The 17,495-nt window shown below is 36.3% G+C and overlaps 1 protein-coding gene across 4 annotated transcripts; it reads left to right on the plus strand.

Moving 5' to 3' along the window:
* The first annotated feature begins 133 nt into the window (after window positions 1-133).
* NLRC4 (NLR family CARD domain containing 4) lies at window positions 134-15,893 on the plus strand. Of its 4 annotated transcripts, XM_074579881.1 has the most exons (10): window positions 134-231; window positions 944-1,129; window positions 1,792-1,849; window positions 3,454-3,714; window positions 5,069-7,048; window positions 9,374-9,466; window positions 10,290-10,460; window positions 12,574-12,666; window positions 13,002-13,169; window positions 14,081-15,892. In XM_074579881.1, coding segments are annotated over exons 3-10 (3,084 nt in total). In that variant the 5' UTR covers window positions 134-231; window positions 944-1,129; window positions 1,792-1,848; the 3' UTR covers window positions 14,398-15,892. The 4 variants fall into 4 exon arrangements, with proteins under 4 accessions (XP_074435982.1, XP_074435985.1, XP_074435983.1 ...); XM_074579884.1 differs by lacking the exon at window positions 5,069-7,048 and having other exon boundaries at window positions 14,081-15,893; XM_074579882.1 differs by lacking the exon at window positions 12,574-12,666.
* Window positions 15,894-17,495: the final 1,602 nt, after the last annotated feature.

Here is a 17,495-nt window from a genome sequence, read left to right on the forward strand (position 1 = left end):
TTTCAAATAGTTATGAACTGGAACTCGCTTTCCATCAAGAAAGAATTTCAAATGTTTCTGGCAACAGAAAGGTATTGCACAACATACTCTTTAAGCAAACAAGATATTAAGTAATTGTACAAGGAGGAACCTTACAGAGAAGGAACCTACAGATAACGTGGAGTCAGTTTTTGACAAGCACTATGACACTTTGCTTCTTACTGAGTCTTTTTAATTTAAGAGCACGCTGATGTGAGTAAACTGCTTTCTTTCTTACCACTACCTTACTTCTTGAATATTTGTAAAGAAGAAAATTCAGAGATGTTTTAACTTCATTTTGCTATAATTTTTTTTCTCTTAAGAAATCTTACATGCCTTTTGCAGTGGGGAATTAGTATCTACTTATTTTAAATATTGCTTTAAACAAAAAAAATAATAAAAGCCTGTGTGACATTTGCTTAGAAAAACTATTAGAAAAGTTGTAGTATTTAAGGTGATACTTTCTACAGGAGCAAGTTCAAATTGATCTTTCAGCACTGTAAAGCGAGAATAGTTTTCCAGAATTTACAGCTAAGTAATAATCTAGTATACTAGCAATTATTATTAATTACTACTAACTATTAACATACCATTTAGTGTGCTACAAAGTATGAGATTATTACAAAGTAAAGCTGTTAATACTGGAAACTATTGTAGATTCTATAAGCTTCAGAATATTTAAGTTTTGGCTTAGAGAGGGTTAATGTCAATAGACCATGCTTCTACACTTGATATTTGAGTATTTTAAGGATTTTAAAAAAAAAAAAAAAGCTTGTCTAAGCAAACAGTATTTTTTATTCAGTTTATTGTTAAGTTATTCTTAAAAATCGTGGTTTTGCCTACTTGAGGATGGTGATTAGCATTTACAAATGAGAGCTGAGGTTTAAAATTGATATCTCTATGAAAATATCTGCTTAACACTCAGTGAAAGCAAATGGAAGGAAGTGTCAGCAAATGGAGAATGAAAGAGAGAACATCATTATTGTGGCACTGTGGCCATCCATAAAGCAGTAAAACCATGCAGCCGTAAAACCGTACAGAAGGCACTGCTGGAGATGGGATACTGAGCTAGACGGACCTTTAATTTGACCTGCTACATGTTATCACAAAGGTACTTTATTTTCTCAGTTGTATCTATTAACATTAATTTTATTTAAGGTATCTTTATTTAGTTTTATGTAATGAATACATTAATTTAAATGTTGGGTTTGTATGCTATTACCTTAATTGCCATTTCATCCAAATGTATCTTGGTGTCATTCAAAGTAAAAACAAATAAGTGACGTTATGTCTCATTTACTATCCTTAATGATAAAAATCTGAAAAATAAGAATCTTCATATATATATTACACTATGAAACTATGTGAAACATGAACTGAAACAATATGAAACATGAACTGAAACAATGTGAAAAATGAACTGTATCTTTCTGGCTGTGAAAAATAATGACCAAATTTACTTTAAAGGTTATATTTTAATGATTATGCTTGTCTATGAGAATGATCTGTTTCTTAGGAATTAAAGCACAGAAGATTAAAATCAGGTGCTTAAATCAATATTGCCTGCTTATTGATTTGAAACATGCTTTAAAGTTATCAAATATATCTATAAGATATCAAATCAAAGTAGTTGCAGTCAATTTGCTGAGAGAAAATATTGTTATATCTGACTAGTTTCGTATCATCATTTCATGAACGGTAATTTTTTTCTGGTCTAGGAGAATGCCAGTAATGTCTTGAGTATTCAATCTTTTGATTTGTTTTATTTTTCAGTCTGGGTATGAGATTCCCCGTTCCACAGTTCAAGCATTGAAACTTTCAGCCTGAACAAGTAAGATTTATAAACTGCAGTTTCTTTGTATTTAATGTTAGATGTAAGTAGTAATTAAGAAAACAAATAACCTTAAAAATAAAATGTCTTTTCAAAAAACAATGCATTATAATTGCTGTATTTACGTTCTAGTTATATAATATGTCTATTTATTAACGTTGTAAAACGTCTTGCTCTAAAACACTTTTTAAAGGTAGCCTTTACAGAGAATTTTTATTAAAAAAATCTCTATTTCACTATGTTACAGATTGAAAATTTTGCATTAATGATTTTTTCTGATAAAATATTTTTCTGAACTGGGTATTTCTCATGTTAGCTATTTTATAATAATTTCTACGGTTTATTCCAAAATATTGCAGATAATGTCAGACTTGTAAAGACCACCTTCTCTCATTCCCCCACAATTATACAGAAGCTTTAGTTTTATAAATTATCCCTGAAAAAGCCTTGTTTACTGTAGTATTCAACCTCTAAAAAACTTAGAGGAATGACAGTCCTGTTTTATGTTGACAAGTGCAGGTTAATCAATGTCCCCAATATTTAGTTTAAAATTTCACATGATGAAATTGCAAATTTGCAAAAAATGGAAAATTCTCAAAATGCAGCTCTTTCTGGGGAACTATTTGTGGCACATACACATCTTCCCACAAAAGACATTCCCATGACTACCCTCGTTATTACTATTATGTCTCAGACCTCTCCTAGATTTTGTGGAAGGAAAGAGAACAGAGCTGCCCAACTGAAATGGGGCTGTCCCTAATGATTCCAATTTACTAGCATCAGGGCAGAGCCCCACCTCATTCCTATAACATCTTTCTTTTATCTCCTTACTGCCTCTACAATGCTGTTACCTACCTTCAACTGGCTATTAAAAAATAATTTTGGCCAGATATTCTTGGCTAGCTTGGGAGCTGAGAATCTGTGCCTTTCTCCAAGCTGCACACAGATAAATATCACAGATATACAGTCCTTCTTATTAGGGCTGCTTGCATGCCCTGACACTGATTCTTAGCCATCCCAATCACAAAGCACAGAAGCCTGTTTGGGGATGTTTTCATCCTGCCATGTGTTCAGGACTGCCTACGAGCTTGAGCATTAAATGTAACTCGTTTGACTGTTTTAGTCTTAAAATGACTGCAATAACGTCTAAGTACTTCATACGTGTTGTGTTTGGAGAATCAGATTATATTTGTCATGACCTACATGAACTTGCCAAGGTCTTGTAATGCAGATCCAGAAATATGAAACCATATTTAGACATATTAGTAAATAATATAATTTTCAAAAGCAATTCCCATTGAAACTTTTAATATGTTTCTGTGATGCCAGCCAACATCTCAGGCATATTACCTTCATACCCATACTGATACATTCTGCACTGCACCTTTTTTTACCAGAAACCTTCTATCCATTCACAGAAACTTTTACAAACTTTTCTACGTTCCTACTAAGATCTCACCATTTCCAGAGTACTGTTTGTACCTGTGCAGATATTAGCCACTCAGTGCACCACAAAAGCGTGCATTCAGTACTGAAGGACAGTTTATGTGTCAGCTACTGTATGAGCTAGACTTATTCTAAGAAACTGAATTCTCTCTTCTCAGTGGAATTTATAGAAAGCAACAGAGTACATCTCATTCAAAGAATGGGAATGATCACTGTCAAGCAAATAGCAGACGACCTTTTGGCCTGCAATGTCATGTCTTATGAGGAAGTGAATACCATTGCCTGTGAAAGGGTTGAACAAGAAGCCTCAAGAATGATGATTTACATGATTTTGAATAAGGGTTCAGAAGCCTGCAATATTTTGGTTAAGTCACTTGAGAAACACAACCCTTTTCTCTTTCATGACCTGCAAGGATATTGTAAGTATTAATGGTTATATTTTTGTCTTCTAGTCAGGAGCTCAATTATAACAGAAAAAAAAAAACACATGAAAAACTTGCGGTGCACTCATTTTTATGACAGTCTTATAATTCTGTGGTTTAAGTAAATTCTAATTCAATCTGTACGGTCTAAATTGTTTAATCTGAGAGAGGAAGACAGCGAACACTAAGAAATTTTACAAACGTTAAGACACAAAAAAGAGGGGAAACCCAAATCCAGTGAAAAACTCTGAAAGGGTGAAAATCATCTGTGATCAGGTAGCTGAAGTTCAGGCGATTAAACGCATCCCATCACTTGTTTATGATAAGTGAGTTGTGGGCGAGCTGAACACTGAATTAGATCAGTTCTATGGACAAAATTATATAAAATTTAATGGGGATATGTAATGAGTTTTTCAAATATAAACCTCTTCCCTGTGACTGAAACTACTTGTGCACAGGCTGCAAGTTTGTTGTGTTGTTAAAGGACTTACTGTATGAATGTAACGCATACACCTTCAGTAACGAAGCATTTCCCTAAAATAGCTTTCCCCGATTTCCTTCAGTTTGTGGGACCGTGTTTCCTTAGTCCACCTGCTTCAAAAGTCTGATCTTGAAATACATGTCTGACTCAGCCCTGTCCCTTAGTCTACATAAATGCGCTTTAAAAAGCAGTGCATACAAACCTTCCAGGACTCCCTTTAGAAGCTGGGTTTCTGTAAGCTTCAGACTTCCTAGACGTTACTACGTTTTATTATGTGTATGATTGAAGGTTCAAATAAGCTTGCCTCCAAACCGTATGAAAGCAACTCTTAGACTAACCCAAAGTAACAAAAATGCAAATGACATAGTTTAAAAAATGAACTGGATTAAAAGTTCATTTGGTCCAACTGTCAAAAACTGTTACTGATTTACAAATCTCTCTCTTAATACTCTAATACCTTTCATGTGTATATAAATGCTGCCTTTCCATATTAAAACCTTATTACATAAAAAACTCATACTCTCATCATGCATTTGCACATATAAACTTTCCTATGCTTGCGTGCAAGCTTGCATTTTTGGAATCCAATGCATGAATAGGATAAGTCCAAAAGGTCCTCATATAAGGAATTAAGTGGAGCCAGATTGATATCTGCAGACTACATGAATCTCCTGCACAAGGAGTAACTACAGCCCTTATCAATTTAGTCTCACCTAGACAGTGGACAATAAATACATCTCATGCCTCTTCTTTACTGCTGTTTCATTGATTTAGCAAGTACATTCAGGCAGTTCTTCCAAAAGTCATGAAATTTTAATCGTCAAACTCATTGACTATTTAATTCACTGATACGTGATGTGTTTGCCTTAGGTACTACCAGGCAAGTGGAACAAGATAAATTAAATGACTTGATTCAGGATTTAAAGTATGTGTATCTATCTTCAGCTTTTCAAAAATATCATCCTCTGGGTAGCGATATTGACATAATTTTTGATTTGGGAACTGCCTATACCGACATCTTGCTGTGGAAAAAAGATATACATAATAGCAGGAAAGGGCAGCTGACGCTAAATGTCCTGCTGGAGGAATTGAAAAATCCCTGCATTATAGAAGGAGAAGCTGGCAAAGGAAAAACAACTCTTCTAAAAAGAATTGCGGTACTCTGGGCTTCTGAAAATTGCTCTGCTTTGAAAAAATTCCAATTTGTTTTCTTTATCAGCCTGACTAGCACAAGAGGTGGAATTTATGAGACTGTCTGTGATCAGCTTCTTTTTGAACAATACCCCATCTGCAAACAAGATTTCATGAAAATGCTGCTAGCACAAAGACAAAGGGTTCTTTTTCTGTTAGATGGGTACGATGAATTCAAACCCCCAAACTGTCCAGAGATAGAAGCAATGATTAAAGAAAACCACAAATTCAAGAACGTGGTTATTATTGCTACCAGGACTGAGTCTATCCATAAAATCAGACAGTTTGGGTCATTGATTGCTGAAGTAGGAGACCTATCGGAGGAGAGTTGCAAGAAGCTCATTAAAAATGTCTTGACAAATAAGCTGGCTGATGGCCTGTTAAACCAGCTTACAGAGGCCACTTCCATGAAGAACCTTATGAAGACACCACTCTTTGTCATCATTGCTTGTGCCATCCAAATGGGTGAAAGTAATTTTCATCCAAGCACCCAGACTCTACTTTTCTCTACTTTGTATGACTTGATGGTGGAGAAAAACAGATACAAAACAAAAGAAATAACAGAAAATCATATTATGCTGAGCATAAGTCATTGTGGAGACTTAGCTTTAGATGGAATATTTGATCAAAGATTTGATTTTCAGTCTGAGGATTTAGCTGACGTAAAAGAAGAAGTCCTGCTAGCTTCAGGTCTTCTCAATAAATACACAGCTCAAAGACTAAAGCCAACATATAGATTCTTTCATAAATCATTTCAGGAATACACTGCAGGCAGAAAACTTTGCGAACTACTGACATCCTCCCAAGAAGCAGAGGTGAAGAAAGGGTATAGTTATCTACAGAAAATTAATACTATTTCCGATATTACTAATACTTATTTCAACTTGCTCCTCTACACTTGCGGATCCTCTCTAGATGCCACTAGAATAATTTTGGACTTACTGAAAAGAGTTGATCAGCACAGAGATATTTCTGAAAAGAATCTGGCTTTGGAAAGAGAATACACAAAAAAATCAGAAAATATAACAGAAAAGGAAGATTTAAAAAGAACTGATAAGGATATTTTTGCGGAGTGTGTCATTAATTTCTTTTATGAAAGTTCTTCAAAATCAGCCTTGAGCAGAGATTTTGAAGAGTTTTTTTATGATAAAAGTATTTTCATTAATACTCAAAATATCCCAACTTATTTCTCTGATTTTTTTAGATACTTACCAAATTGTCTTAGTGTACTAGGACTCATTAAGTTAGATTTTTTTGGAAATTACTCATCAAATAAGGAAATAGACCATGGGAATGTGGAAGATCTTCAAATTAGTTCACTTAAAACTTACATTCCTGAAAAGGCTGTCTCCTTATTCTTCAACTGGAACCAGAGTCTCAGATCTTTAGAAATTACACTGCAAGATTTCAACAAGTTAAAGAAACGTGATATTAAATATCTGGGTAAAATATGTTGCTCTGCTGAAAGCCTCAAGCTGCACATCAGCAACAGTGCTGGTATCACAGGAACATTGAAAGAAGTCCTTGAAACCTGTAAAAACCTACAAGATCTTACTGTGGAGTCCACTCCTCTTACTGTGGAAGATGAGCAACAGATCACAGCCATGACAAAGCTGAAAACCTTACATATAAGAGATCTGCAAAGTGAAAATCTAGAAGGTACAGTATTACTGGCACTAAATGAGATCTTTTAGGTAAATGTGGATGAGAAGGTAAAACAAAGGGGCTCGTGGCTGCCTTGTATATGGAAGATGCCTGGTTTTGATCAGTTTAAGAAATGTTATGTTGCAAGAATGCAATTCTATATTCATGGTGAAAGTGACTGCAGTTATGTAAATTTACTTATGTTATTTAGTTGTGTAAGTCAGGTCTGGCCTTTGAATTCCTGTAAGTTGCCATTTCTTTATATTCTTGGTTCTTGCTACACAAAGGCCTTTGAATTCGTGTAAGTTGTCATTCCATCATATCCTTGGTTCTTGGTACACAATATATTAAAAAATCTGTTTTTTAGTAAGATACTAGATGGGAGAAGAAATTTTACAACTCTGGTGCAAATAATTCACAGTAAATGACATAACATCTATAGGCTAGCTAAACTCTGTAAGTGCCATGGGATACAGCATACCATCACTTTAACTTAGTTCTCGCAACATGCCAATGTGTTCAGCAGCCAAATAAGAGTGTTGTAGCCTAATCATTGGACAGAAATTTTCCCTCATTGCTTCGTACATCTCTGTCATAATTTCTGGGTAAGCATTTTTTTGAAAGAAGTCTAGTTCTGAGGTTAATATCTAATATGATGGAAGACCTGCAGTAACTTTTCATAAGTCATTCCCATAATTAATTAAATGGATGGTTCTATCTTGAGTAATTGTTTTCTTTGAAAATTACAATGGCATAATAAAGAGTGTAGTAACTATAGTGTAGTATGCTCCAGACGTGCCTGAGGTGAAGGATTCTGCAATTAGGATGAGGGACATGTATTTCGTTATGCTGTGAAACGCACACATATGGGATCCTTCGACGCTTTGTTGAAGGTCATTGTTAGACCAGGGCACTAGTGGAGGATGGGTGCATCTGCTGCTGCACTGTGCTCTGAGCTTTTCATCATTCAAGCTAGCCATGAATGCACCTTGTCTTGAGAAATGTACACAACTACTGATAGTACCAAATCTCAGAGGCAGGTGCTCATGAGTCAGCAAAGTACTCTTCTAGTGACAAAGACTAAGCACGTAGTGGGCTGTGTTAATACCAGCATACCCTGGGAAGTGATTATTCCCTTCTATTCTGCTCTCTTGAGGCCAAATCTGGAGTATTATGTGCAGTTTCTGGCTGCCCAGTATAAAAGAGATACTAGCAATCTGGTTAGAGTCCAATGGAGGGCCACTAATGTGGCTAGGGAGCTGGTACACCTAATACACAAGGAGAAGCTGAGAGAACTGGGCATGGTTTGCCTGGAGAAGAAAAGGTTCATGGGGAAACTAATTGCGGTCTGCCATTACCTTAAGGGTGTTATAGAAAGAAGGAGCTTTCCAGAGGTGCACAACTAAAGGGCGAGAGTTGACAATTTCAAGTTTGTAACAAGGGAAGTTGCAACTGGACATAAAATGTTTTTTACCAGGACAGTGATCAAACATTGCAACAGGGATCTGGAGGTCATTTAGTCCCTGTCCTTGGAGATTTTCAAAACTTGGCTGGACACAGCCATGAGCAACCTCATCTGACTTTAAAATCAGCCCTGCTTTGAGCAGGAAATTGAACTAGATGACCTCAGAAGTCCTAACGAGAACTTTGCGATCATTCTATGACATATAATCTCAAGATTATTCTGGAACTACATATTAATTAATTCACTTTCCTGTGTGCACACATATGCTAAGATTATTAGGGAGAAAACACCAGAATACAATAACAACATCCATACTGACTCAGAGGAAGGGTCCATCTACCTTGGTTCATTGTCTCCAATAGCACCTGTGAGTGGATGTCTAAGGAAGAGCAACAACAATGCAAGACTCTATAATACTTTCTTCTTAATAATCTCACAGCCTCTTTTTTAGGCTCAGACCAGTTGCCTGTGATTATGATTTGTTTGTTCAGTGACCTCCCCAAAGGGTCCTGCTAGTACTTGTCTGTCTTTGCTTTGAACCCAGGTAAACTTATATCCTTTGGCAAAGGGTGTGAAGGACTATGTCCTTAATGTTTGTTTTGGACTAGTTTCGATTGGCAGCCTCTCATTCTTGCACTGGAATTAAAAAACGAACAGTCAGTCTCTACACAACCTTTTCCTTGCACTCATTATTTTGCAGACCTCTGTCATATTCTCCCTAGGTCATCCCTTTTAAACATTCATATTATCACACAAAACTATTATTTACTTTTCACAAGAACCTAATATCACTGATGTGTATCTGTTCTAAAAATGAACTTGTTCCTGTATTAAATTAACATGCTGTATACATCTATGGGGTGTTTTTTTGGCAGGTGGACTTATTGATGGAATAAAGAAACTTGTGAATGCTGAAGGGCTTGTACTTGACCGCATAAGTATGGATGAAGATGATGCAAAAAAATTTGGTAATTTTTGTCTCCTATTTTACACCATAACCAAGTATATAGTGCTGACAATATGAATGTTGTAACATGTTGGCCTGAAGTTTGTACGCTATTAGGACTTGAAAACTCTACCATTTAATTTAGAGAAGTCATTTCTTATAGATTTGCATTGAAGCCTTGATATGTTCTGTATCCTGATTGTCACAAGGTATTAGATTGCTCCTTTCAAGTTAGTAATGCATACTGTAGTCAAACAGATCTAACATACTGATCCCAGGACTGGCTAATCTGCATGAACTGCAAGTCAGGAGGTTGCAAAGGTGATATAGTTCCCTTCCCTGACCTATTGCTGACTTTCTGCAAGGTCAGTCACTGGATACCAAGGTTGAAAAGTTTGAATAATGTTTGCTAGGGCCATACTTCCCAGTAACTGAAATGGAGATGGCAATTCATATGTCTAGCCGTCCTCTCTTTGATGGCATGGTAAAAAAAAGGTTTCTCCTGGATTTGTTCCACAGGAAGATCCCATTTGATCTTCTATGAGTTACTTTCTCTGGGCTGAGGGGCAGTTTATATTGATGCCATGATACAGTAGCTGAACAGGAGGCTGTGTTTATCATTTTTTTTCAAACAAAACATCATAAATCTTTAAGGTCCCTTCCAACCTAAATCATTCTATGATTCTATATATTTTGTGGCATCATAATATAGATAGTTGTAGTATGCCAGGCAGTAAACATCTAATTCTGTCTAGCTGTTTGCTGTGATTGAGACATTATAAAGATATCAAAGCAGTTGACCTAACAATACGACCTGTTTGTTCTTTTTTTCATTCCATTCACAGCTGAAGGTATCAGAAATTTGAGAAAGCTACACTTATTATACATGAATCATTTGACAGCCATTGGGGATGGCATAACGTGCATTGTAAGAGCAGTCTCTGATGAACTAAGTGAACTTGAAGAAATCCAACTAGTCAACTGCTGTATCTCCAGTGATGCTGTGGAAATTCTAGGTAAGAATAGTAACTTTACAAACTGAATATGTGTGTTTTGAAAATCAAAACATAATTCTATAACAGAAGAAAAAAGCATATAAGGATAAAATCAGAAATACGTGGGCTCACAAAGAGTTTCAGTTAGCAGAGATGTAATATGCAGTAAGGGATGTTTATATAAAGCTTTTATATAAATCCTAAGCATAAAGGTTATATAAAAGAGAACGACAAACTATTGCATAGCTCTGTAAACAAAAAAAAAAAAACACAGCAAAGCAAATAATGGATGATGCAAGCAAAACTAGTTTTCAAAGTTGTTTTTGTTTCAATCATTACCAAAAAGATTCATTCCAATCAGGTGCCTACTCAAGTAATTTTAACACAGTAGTGTAAATAAAGATAAATAAAAATTATTCAACTAAAAAACATGAACTCAGGTTGGTAGAACTTAGGGAAACTCACAGTTAAGTATGTAAGGAACAAGCTGAAGGAATCCTTGAACCATAGACAACGGCCTCTGAAAATTTGTGGAGGCAGGAAAGTGGAAAATGCAGTATCTTTTCAAGGAGATCATAGATAAGCCAACCTCACTGTGATACCAAGAAAAATTCTCAGACAAGATACCACATAAACATTTTGTAAGCACTTAAATTATAGACATAAAAGGAAGTGTGAACAAATGACATCAAACCTTTCCAGGGAACAGGATAATAGCATTGTGGAAAGATAGGTCTGGATCCATCATAATTCAAATGAGGTTTTTAACACTATTTGAGACAACATCCTCAACAATAAGCTAATGAAATACATATAAACAAAATGGGTGCACAATTGGTTGAAAAATTACTTTCAAAGAGTTATCACAAATGTTACACTGAGAGAACATTTTGGTAAAATCAATTAAGTCCATCCTTGTTCTAAACAATATTTTAACTGATGGCTTAAATGGCAGAATGGAGGATACACTTATAAAAATTTCAGATGATACTGAGCTTGGAAGACTTACAAGCCCTGTTGGAATACAAAACCATAAATAAAATTGGATGCATTTAAGAGATGGTCCAAGAACAATGGTAGGGAATTCAGTATAGACAGATGAAAAGGGCTGTGGCTGGGAAAGAGACATCAGTTTCAGTAATATAAAGTGGAGATTTACCTGTGCAGCAAGAAAGAATCAGAGTCCTTCTGTGGAAGACTGGAAATACTATGCTATTGCAAAAAACGTGCTGGTGAGTCCTGAGCAACAAATCTGTGCCCAACCTCAGTATCATAATTAAGAAAGGTATAGAGAAATCGAGAGAAAGCACCAAGAACAGGTAGAGGTGAAGAAAATGTGACTTATGAGGAATGGTTTAGTTTTGTTTTGGTTGAGAGAGAAGTCTGAAAAACATATGGTAAATTTTTTATGCTGTTTAAACATTCCTACAAAGAGCTGATAATCAACCATTCTTTTTGTCCACTGGGAGAAGAAAGTAGCTAAATTTGCATCAAAGAATATTTAGATTGGATATTGGAAGAAACTTTCTAAAGCCAAGAAGGTAAAATAGCACTTTGAGAGAATATTGAAAATTTCAAAAAGCAAGATATATAAATATGTATCTTGAATGGTTTAGGCTTATCGGTATCCTGCCCCATTACAGATGTTTAGACTCTAAGGTACCATCTCATCCTAGTCTTCCAGAATTCTCTGATCCTGTAAAATATACATTTTTATATCATAATAAAACAACTTGTCAGCTTTGTGATGCAGGAGGCTGAAGTCTCCAGGGATTAAACCACTAAAGAATCTCCCATGTATTCAGACAGCTTTGCCCTGCTTCTGTGTTGCAAAGGCATCTTAAAGTTGTCTCATCACCACTGAAGATTTGTTTAGCCAGCAGAGTATAAGTTATACAGAACCATTACTCCAGCTCTTACAGCTGGCCAGGTCCTTTACTTTATCAATTCCTGGAGACACAAGTAACAACAAGAGAGCACAGTTTGCGTCAGAGAGGCGTCATAAAAGCAAGAAAAACCTGGAGGCATTTAAAAATCTTGTATTGCCATTCATTAAAAAGCTAAGAAAGATGCAATAGAAGACAAGTCATGCTGCATTGCAATCATGTATAACAAGCTTTTTTTCCTCTGGTAGCTCACAATCTTTGTAATTTGCCAAAACTGAATGTACTTGATTTGTCGGAAAATTACTTAGAAAAGAAAGGAAAAGATGCTATCCACAGACTTGGTAAGTCAGACAATTTCTTTAGATAAATCATTAAATTGGGGATGAACTTCAATTCTAAGACTTATCCAGACAGAAATTCAGTAATTCTTTCCTCTTTTATTTTTAAGTAGGATATAATTGGTATCCTGAACCACTTCCTGTCAGTGAATGGGAAGTTTTTAGAAGTGAGGAATATTGTATGCGATTATCTGTCTACCAAAGCAACAGTCTTGGAGTTTTCAACCTACCAGTATTTCCTCATTGTTGAAATGTGATTTGGTTTGACTTTTTAAAGTGATTTTACAGTGAGCTGTTACAACAACAGCAAAAAAAATATTAAACGTATTTTCATTTAGTTGATGGCTTAAGTGTCCTACCTGGGATGAAAGTGCTGATGCTTCCCTGGGGAGATGATGTGAAGGTTTGCCTAACAAAATTGTTAGAACTACTGGAAACAATGCCACAGCTGACAAAACTTGGGCTGCGGAAATGGAGCCTCGCTGATGTGGAGGTCAGAATTCTAGGTAAGGAAAGGTACTGTGGTTGAGCAAAAGATGAAGGACAAAAACCAGACAACTCAAAAACAGTTCATCAAACCCAGCAACTTTTTAATAATGTAAGTGAAAGAGCATCAAGTCTGGGTAGCAGAGATATATATTTCTCATTAGATAAGCTAAATAATGCCCACATTTCTACTTAACGAGGACCATTTTTCACTGCATAATAGTGCAAGGAAAACTGCAGGCAACTGGAGATTCCTGGTGAAGAATTTCGAGAGGGAATCTTTTCTGATTGATGGGTTGATTATCTCCTCCATAAACATGACAGAAATACAAGTGGACTCTTCTGACATCAAATCTTCCACTAACATAACGTCTGTTATGGAATATATGTTAATAGTAGACTTAAAAAAGGCCAATACTAGTTTAACTTTTATCAAGGTGGATAGCTGAAGATCAGGGAGATGTAAGAACTCCTTGGATTCACATCGTGCACCCCTTCTGAGGATACAGTAGAAATCAAATGTCGAAATGAATGAGAATTTTCATGAGCCTGATCTTGCAATGCTTTTGTGTGAGTGATCATGAGCAGCAGTCCGTAGACCCTTTTAAGCTAGTGACCTCTCTGTAGTTAAGGGGATCCTGTTGTATGCAGCATACAGCAGGTTAAGTTTTAACAAAGAAGAAAAGTCTAGAAATTAAAAAAAAATTGTGATCTGGGCTGCTATATTTTACATTTTGGGTTTTAAGTAAGGAAAAAAAAGTGATATGCGAGCACAGGTTTAAGTCTTTTTCTATTAAGAGTGGTATTTTTTTAAGCATAAAATTTCAGCTGAATTCAATAAGACTCAATTCTTCAATAACCTGAACAGGAACCATTCTCTTTGTGAGGGCTTGAAGCAAAAATAAATACATAAATAAATATGTGTTCACAGGCAACTTTTTTGAGAAAGAACACCTGCAGAACCTTCAGCACTTGGACTTGGCAATGAATTGTGTGACAAGCGATGGCTGGCTTTCCTTCATGCAGCCACTGATCTCTCTCAAGAAGCTGGTATCTGTAGATTTCAGCAGCAAACAAGACTGGGTGCCTGCATCACTGTTAGTCTGCAAATTAAGTCAGGTACTAACCACACTGAATTATTTAAAGGAGATTAAAGTGACTGGATGGAAGTTTGATTGCCATGATCTTGGACTTATTAATGATGCAAAGATAAACTGCAGAAAACAATTTCAGCTAGTGTATTCTTAAAGAGAACGAGCTTTCCCAGCGAAAGTGTCCCAGCAGACATTTTCCACGGAGCTTTCACTTATACTGTTTCATATTTGAGAAATGCTTTTCTCTATAACCACACATTAAAACAGCAGCTCTAGGGTTATTTGGGTCTTCTGGTCTGCTAGTGAGACTGGAGTGAGAATAGTATCACATCCTCTTCTGGGGGAAATTGGTCAAAAGAAAGTAAGGGAGAGATCACCTTGCATTAGCCCTGAATCCTGCGACCTGTAATGCCTCTCAGCCTTTAAATGGTTTCAAGGAGTGTTCCCTTTATCTGTGTGTGCTTTCCATGAGCTCATTTTTATTAGCTTTGAAGTTAGCTGTGTAGATTAAGGAAAGCTCTTAATAAAAAGTTAACAAAGTCTACAACTTGATGGATAATAGGTAGGTGTTTTACCAGTTGTTTTTTTTTCCAGTTAGCTAGTATAGTTGTTTGACCTAGCACAGAGAAGCTTTTCCTACTGGCAGGCCAATTCTAGTATAGTTACATCTCTGTAATACACTACAGGAAAATTTATTGCAGAGACAGAATACGCCAATGAAAAGTTAGACCTCTAAAATAGCAACAGTACGTTTAGAGCATTTTAGCTCTACAAAAGAGGGCATGGTCACACAAGCGACTGTGAATTAAACAGAGATGTAAACAAGAGCTCTTCTGCAGTTGTTAGCCACAAACAAATCCTTACTCCACAGCAAAACACCAGATAGATAGCTTATTTCAAGTGACTTTTAGCATCTTTAATCTACCACCATTTTGGTTTGTAAAAAGGTCAACATTTATTGCTTTCTGTCACAGTAAGCATGTGGTAAGAGTTTACACATGGACATTATCACGAAGTTGCAGGTGTGCTTTTAAGTTCCTTCTGTGGTGAAAAGAAATACAGTGTTTTCCCTGTAGTTAGGATCCTTTAAAGGTATGATCTCAATTCAGCAAAGCACTGAAATCAGTGAAAATGCTTAAGTTTTATCTATTGACAAAATCTGATACAGGGTAGAAAATACTTTTTTGTTCTCCATGCAAAACTCTACATCAAAAATATAAAACAAAAACTGAATAAATCTGAGTAAAATAGAAAAATGGATTTAAAATTACTAGGATGCATCTGTGAAAACAGACATAGATTTCTGTAGTAAATAATACTTATTTTTTATTTTGACACAGAAAGGAGATCTCAAAATAACACAGTTTAAAGAAGATAGATAGTCTCATCAACACTTATGAATTTCAGTCCTTTCAATTTCTTAGTTGCTTAGCAAGGCAACTTTGTGCTTCAAAGCTCTATTTCAGATTGCTCAATATGTGAAAGAATAACCAAGCTCTTGTCAATTCCTGCATCTCTCTTTCCCACAGACATATTTGGTTTCTTTCCTTCCTAGTCCCTCAGCAGACTATACTTCTTGCCAAAGACTGTACTTAATGTTGTTTACAGTAGAAACAATGAAAAATTGAATAAATTAGAGAGACCATTTTTATTCTGCGTATTCCTTTGTTTATTCTTTATCATTGGCACCTGATGCTGCAGGCCCAGACAAATTTCTTGCCCTCCACAGCTTTGTTCTGTAAGAAAAAAACAGTAGAAATGCACGCTCTCTATTTCTGGTGGATATTGAATTGCAACATACTGTGTGTTCTTGTCTTGAGATGTATAAATCCACTCTGACAGTTAAGACATATGATACAAAACCAAAGAGCTCTATTAGGCCTCGTAATGAATGTACTAGGATGTGGACAGGTGTTTGAAACAACCAACATATCTTCAAAGGACTTCGTTTTCCATTTAAAGGTAGTTGCGAAAACACAGATCTAGAAAGCAGCTGACAGAAAAGGGTTAATAGCTATTGCTGGACCTGAAGAAGGAAGTGTGGGTAGGCCAGGCAGGCGGCCTTGTAAGAACAAGGTGTTTGACAGACGATGGTAAAGGTATCAGTCCTGGAGCTTGAATGGAGATGGGCAATCCCTTTTTTAGGATGATTGCAATTAAGGCACCTTAGGAAAAAACTCAGGGAGCAAACCAGGAGCTTGGTCAAGATGCTGAGAAATTAGAATGACCAAGAAAACAGTTACTTTGTATTCCACGTGGCTGTGCAGTTTTGTTGCCAGTTGGCATCTGGGACTTAGTAAGACCAAGCTTGAAACCTGAGCTACAGAGCAGGCAGATGAGGGCTTATGTCTGATGCTGTGCCAAAACCCAAAGGACTGTGCGAGCACTGAGGCAATCACCTTCCTGGAGCTCTAATTGGGTTATGTAAAGTTTTTTAGTGGAGAAAAGGAAAGGAGAACAGAACTGAAAAGCCAGTCCTTGAAGTCACGAAAATGAACAAACGATGTCGCTCAGATAGTTGGGGACAAATCTGTACAAGTTTGATTTGACAGTGCTATCAAATTGAACTGCTGACTTCACTTAGTTTTAGGCTCTCGTGCTATTCAGCCTTATTCTTCCAGTCTGAAGACCTTTCTGTTTTCTATGAAGAAAATGAACAAAACCAGGCATAATTTAATTATTGTAATTAAAGGACTATTCTCTACTTTCCAATGTGTTGTGTTGTCTTTTATCCCAGAGTCTCATGTTTCCAGAGAGTGTTTTACAATGGCAGCCTTTTCCCCTCACTTTGTGCTGGTATAAGGAAATACATATAGTGTATAGCAATGGAAAATCAGGCACTAGAAGTGTGGAAGATTATGTTGTGTAGAGAACTGCAGTGTCTTCTACGTCTCGTGAGATCAGAAACGAGTGCCGTTAGCTTTAGTCCTTGGAGGAAGCCTTTACTTTTGGTAAGTAGTGGAAAAGTCTTTGTTAGGACTGTTGACAGGGGGCAAAAAGCAAGCAGCTGAAGAGCAATATTTTAACCACTTTCCAAAATGGGTAACTGAGCCTTTGGAAGACAGTTCTAAAGAGGAGTCTATCATAGCCTGTGGATAGCCTCAGGCCTGCTAGAAGAAAGGCACGATAAGACCAGACCCCGGTTGTTCCATGGTGGAGTCAGTGAATAAGCCTACATTTTGGTGTGCTGTTTTCCTCACTAAACCAGCACATTCAGTACTTCTACAAAATATTTTCAAAGTGAAAAGTTAA

Source organism: Larus michahellis, chromosome 3 (genome assembly GCF_964199755.1).
Source record: "Larus michahellis chromosome 3, bLarMic1.1, whole genome shotgun sequence".
In the NCBI taxonomy this organism is placed as follows: domain Eukaryota; kingdom Metazoa; phylum Chordata; class Aves; order Charadriiformes; family Laridae; genus Larus; species Larus michahellis.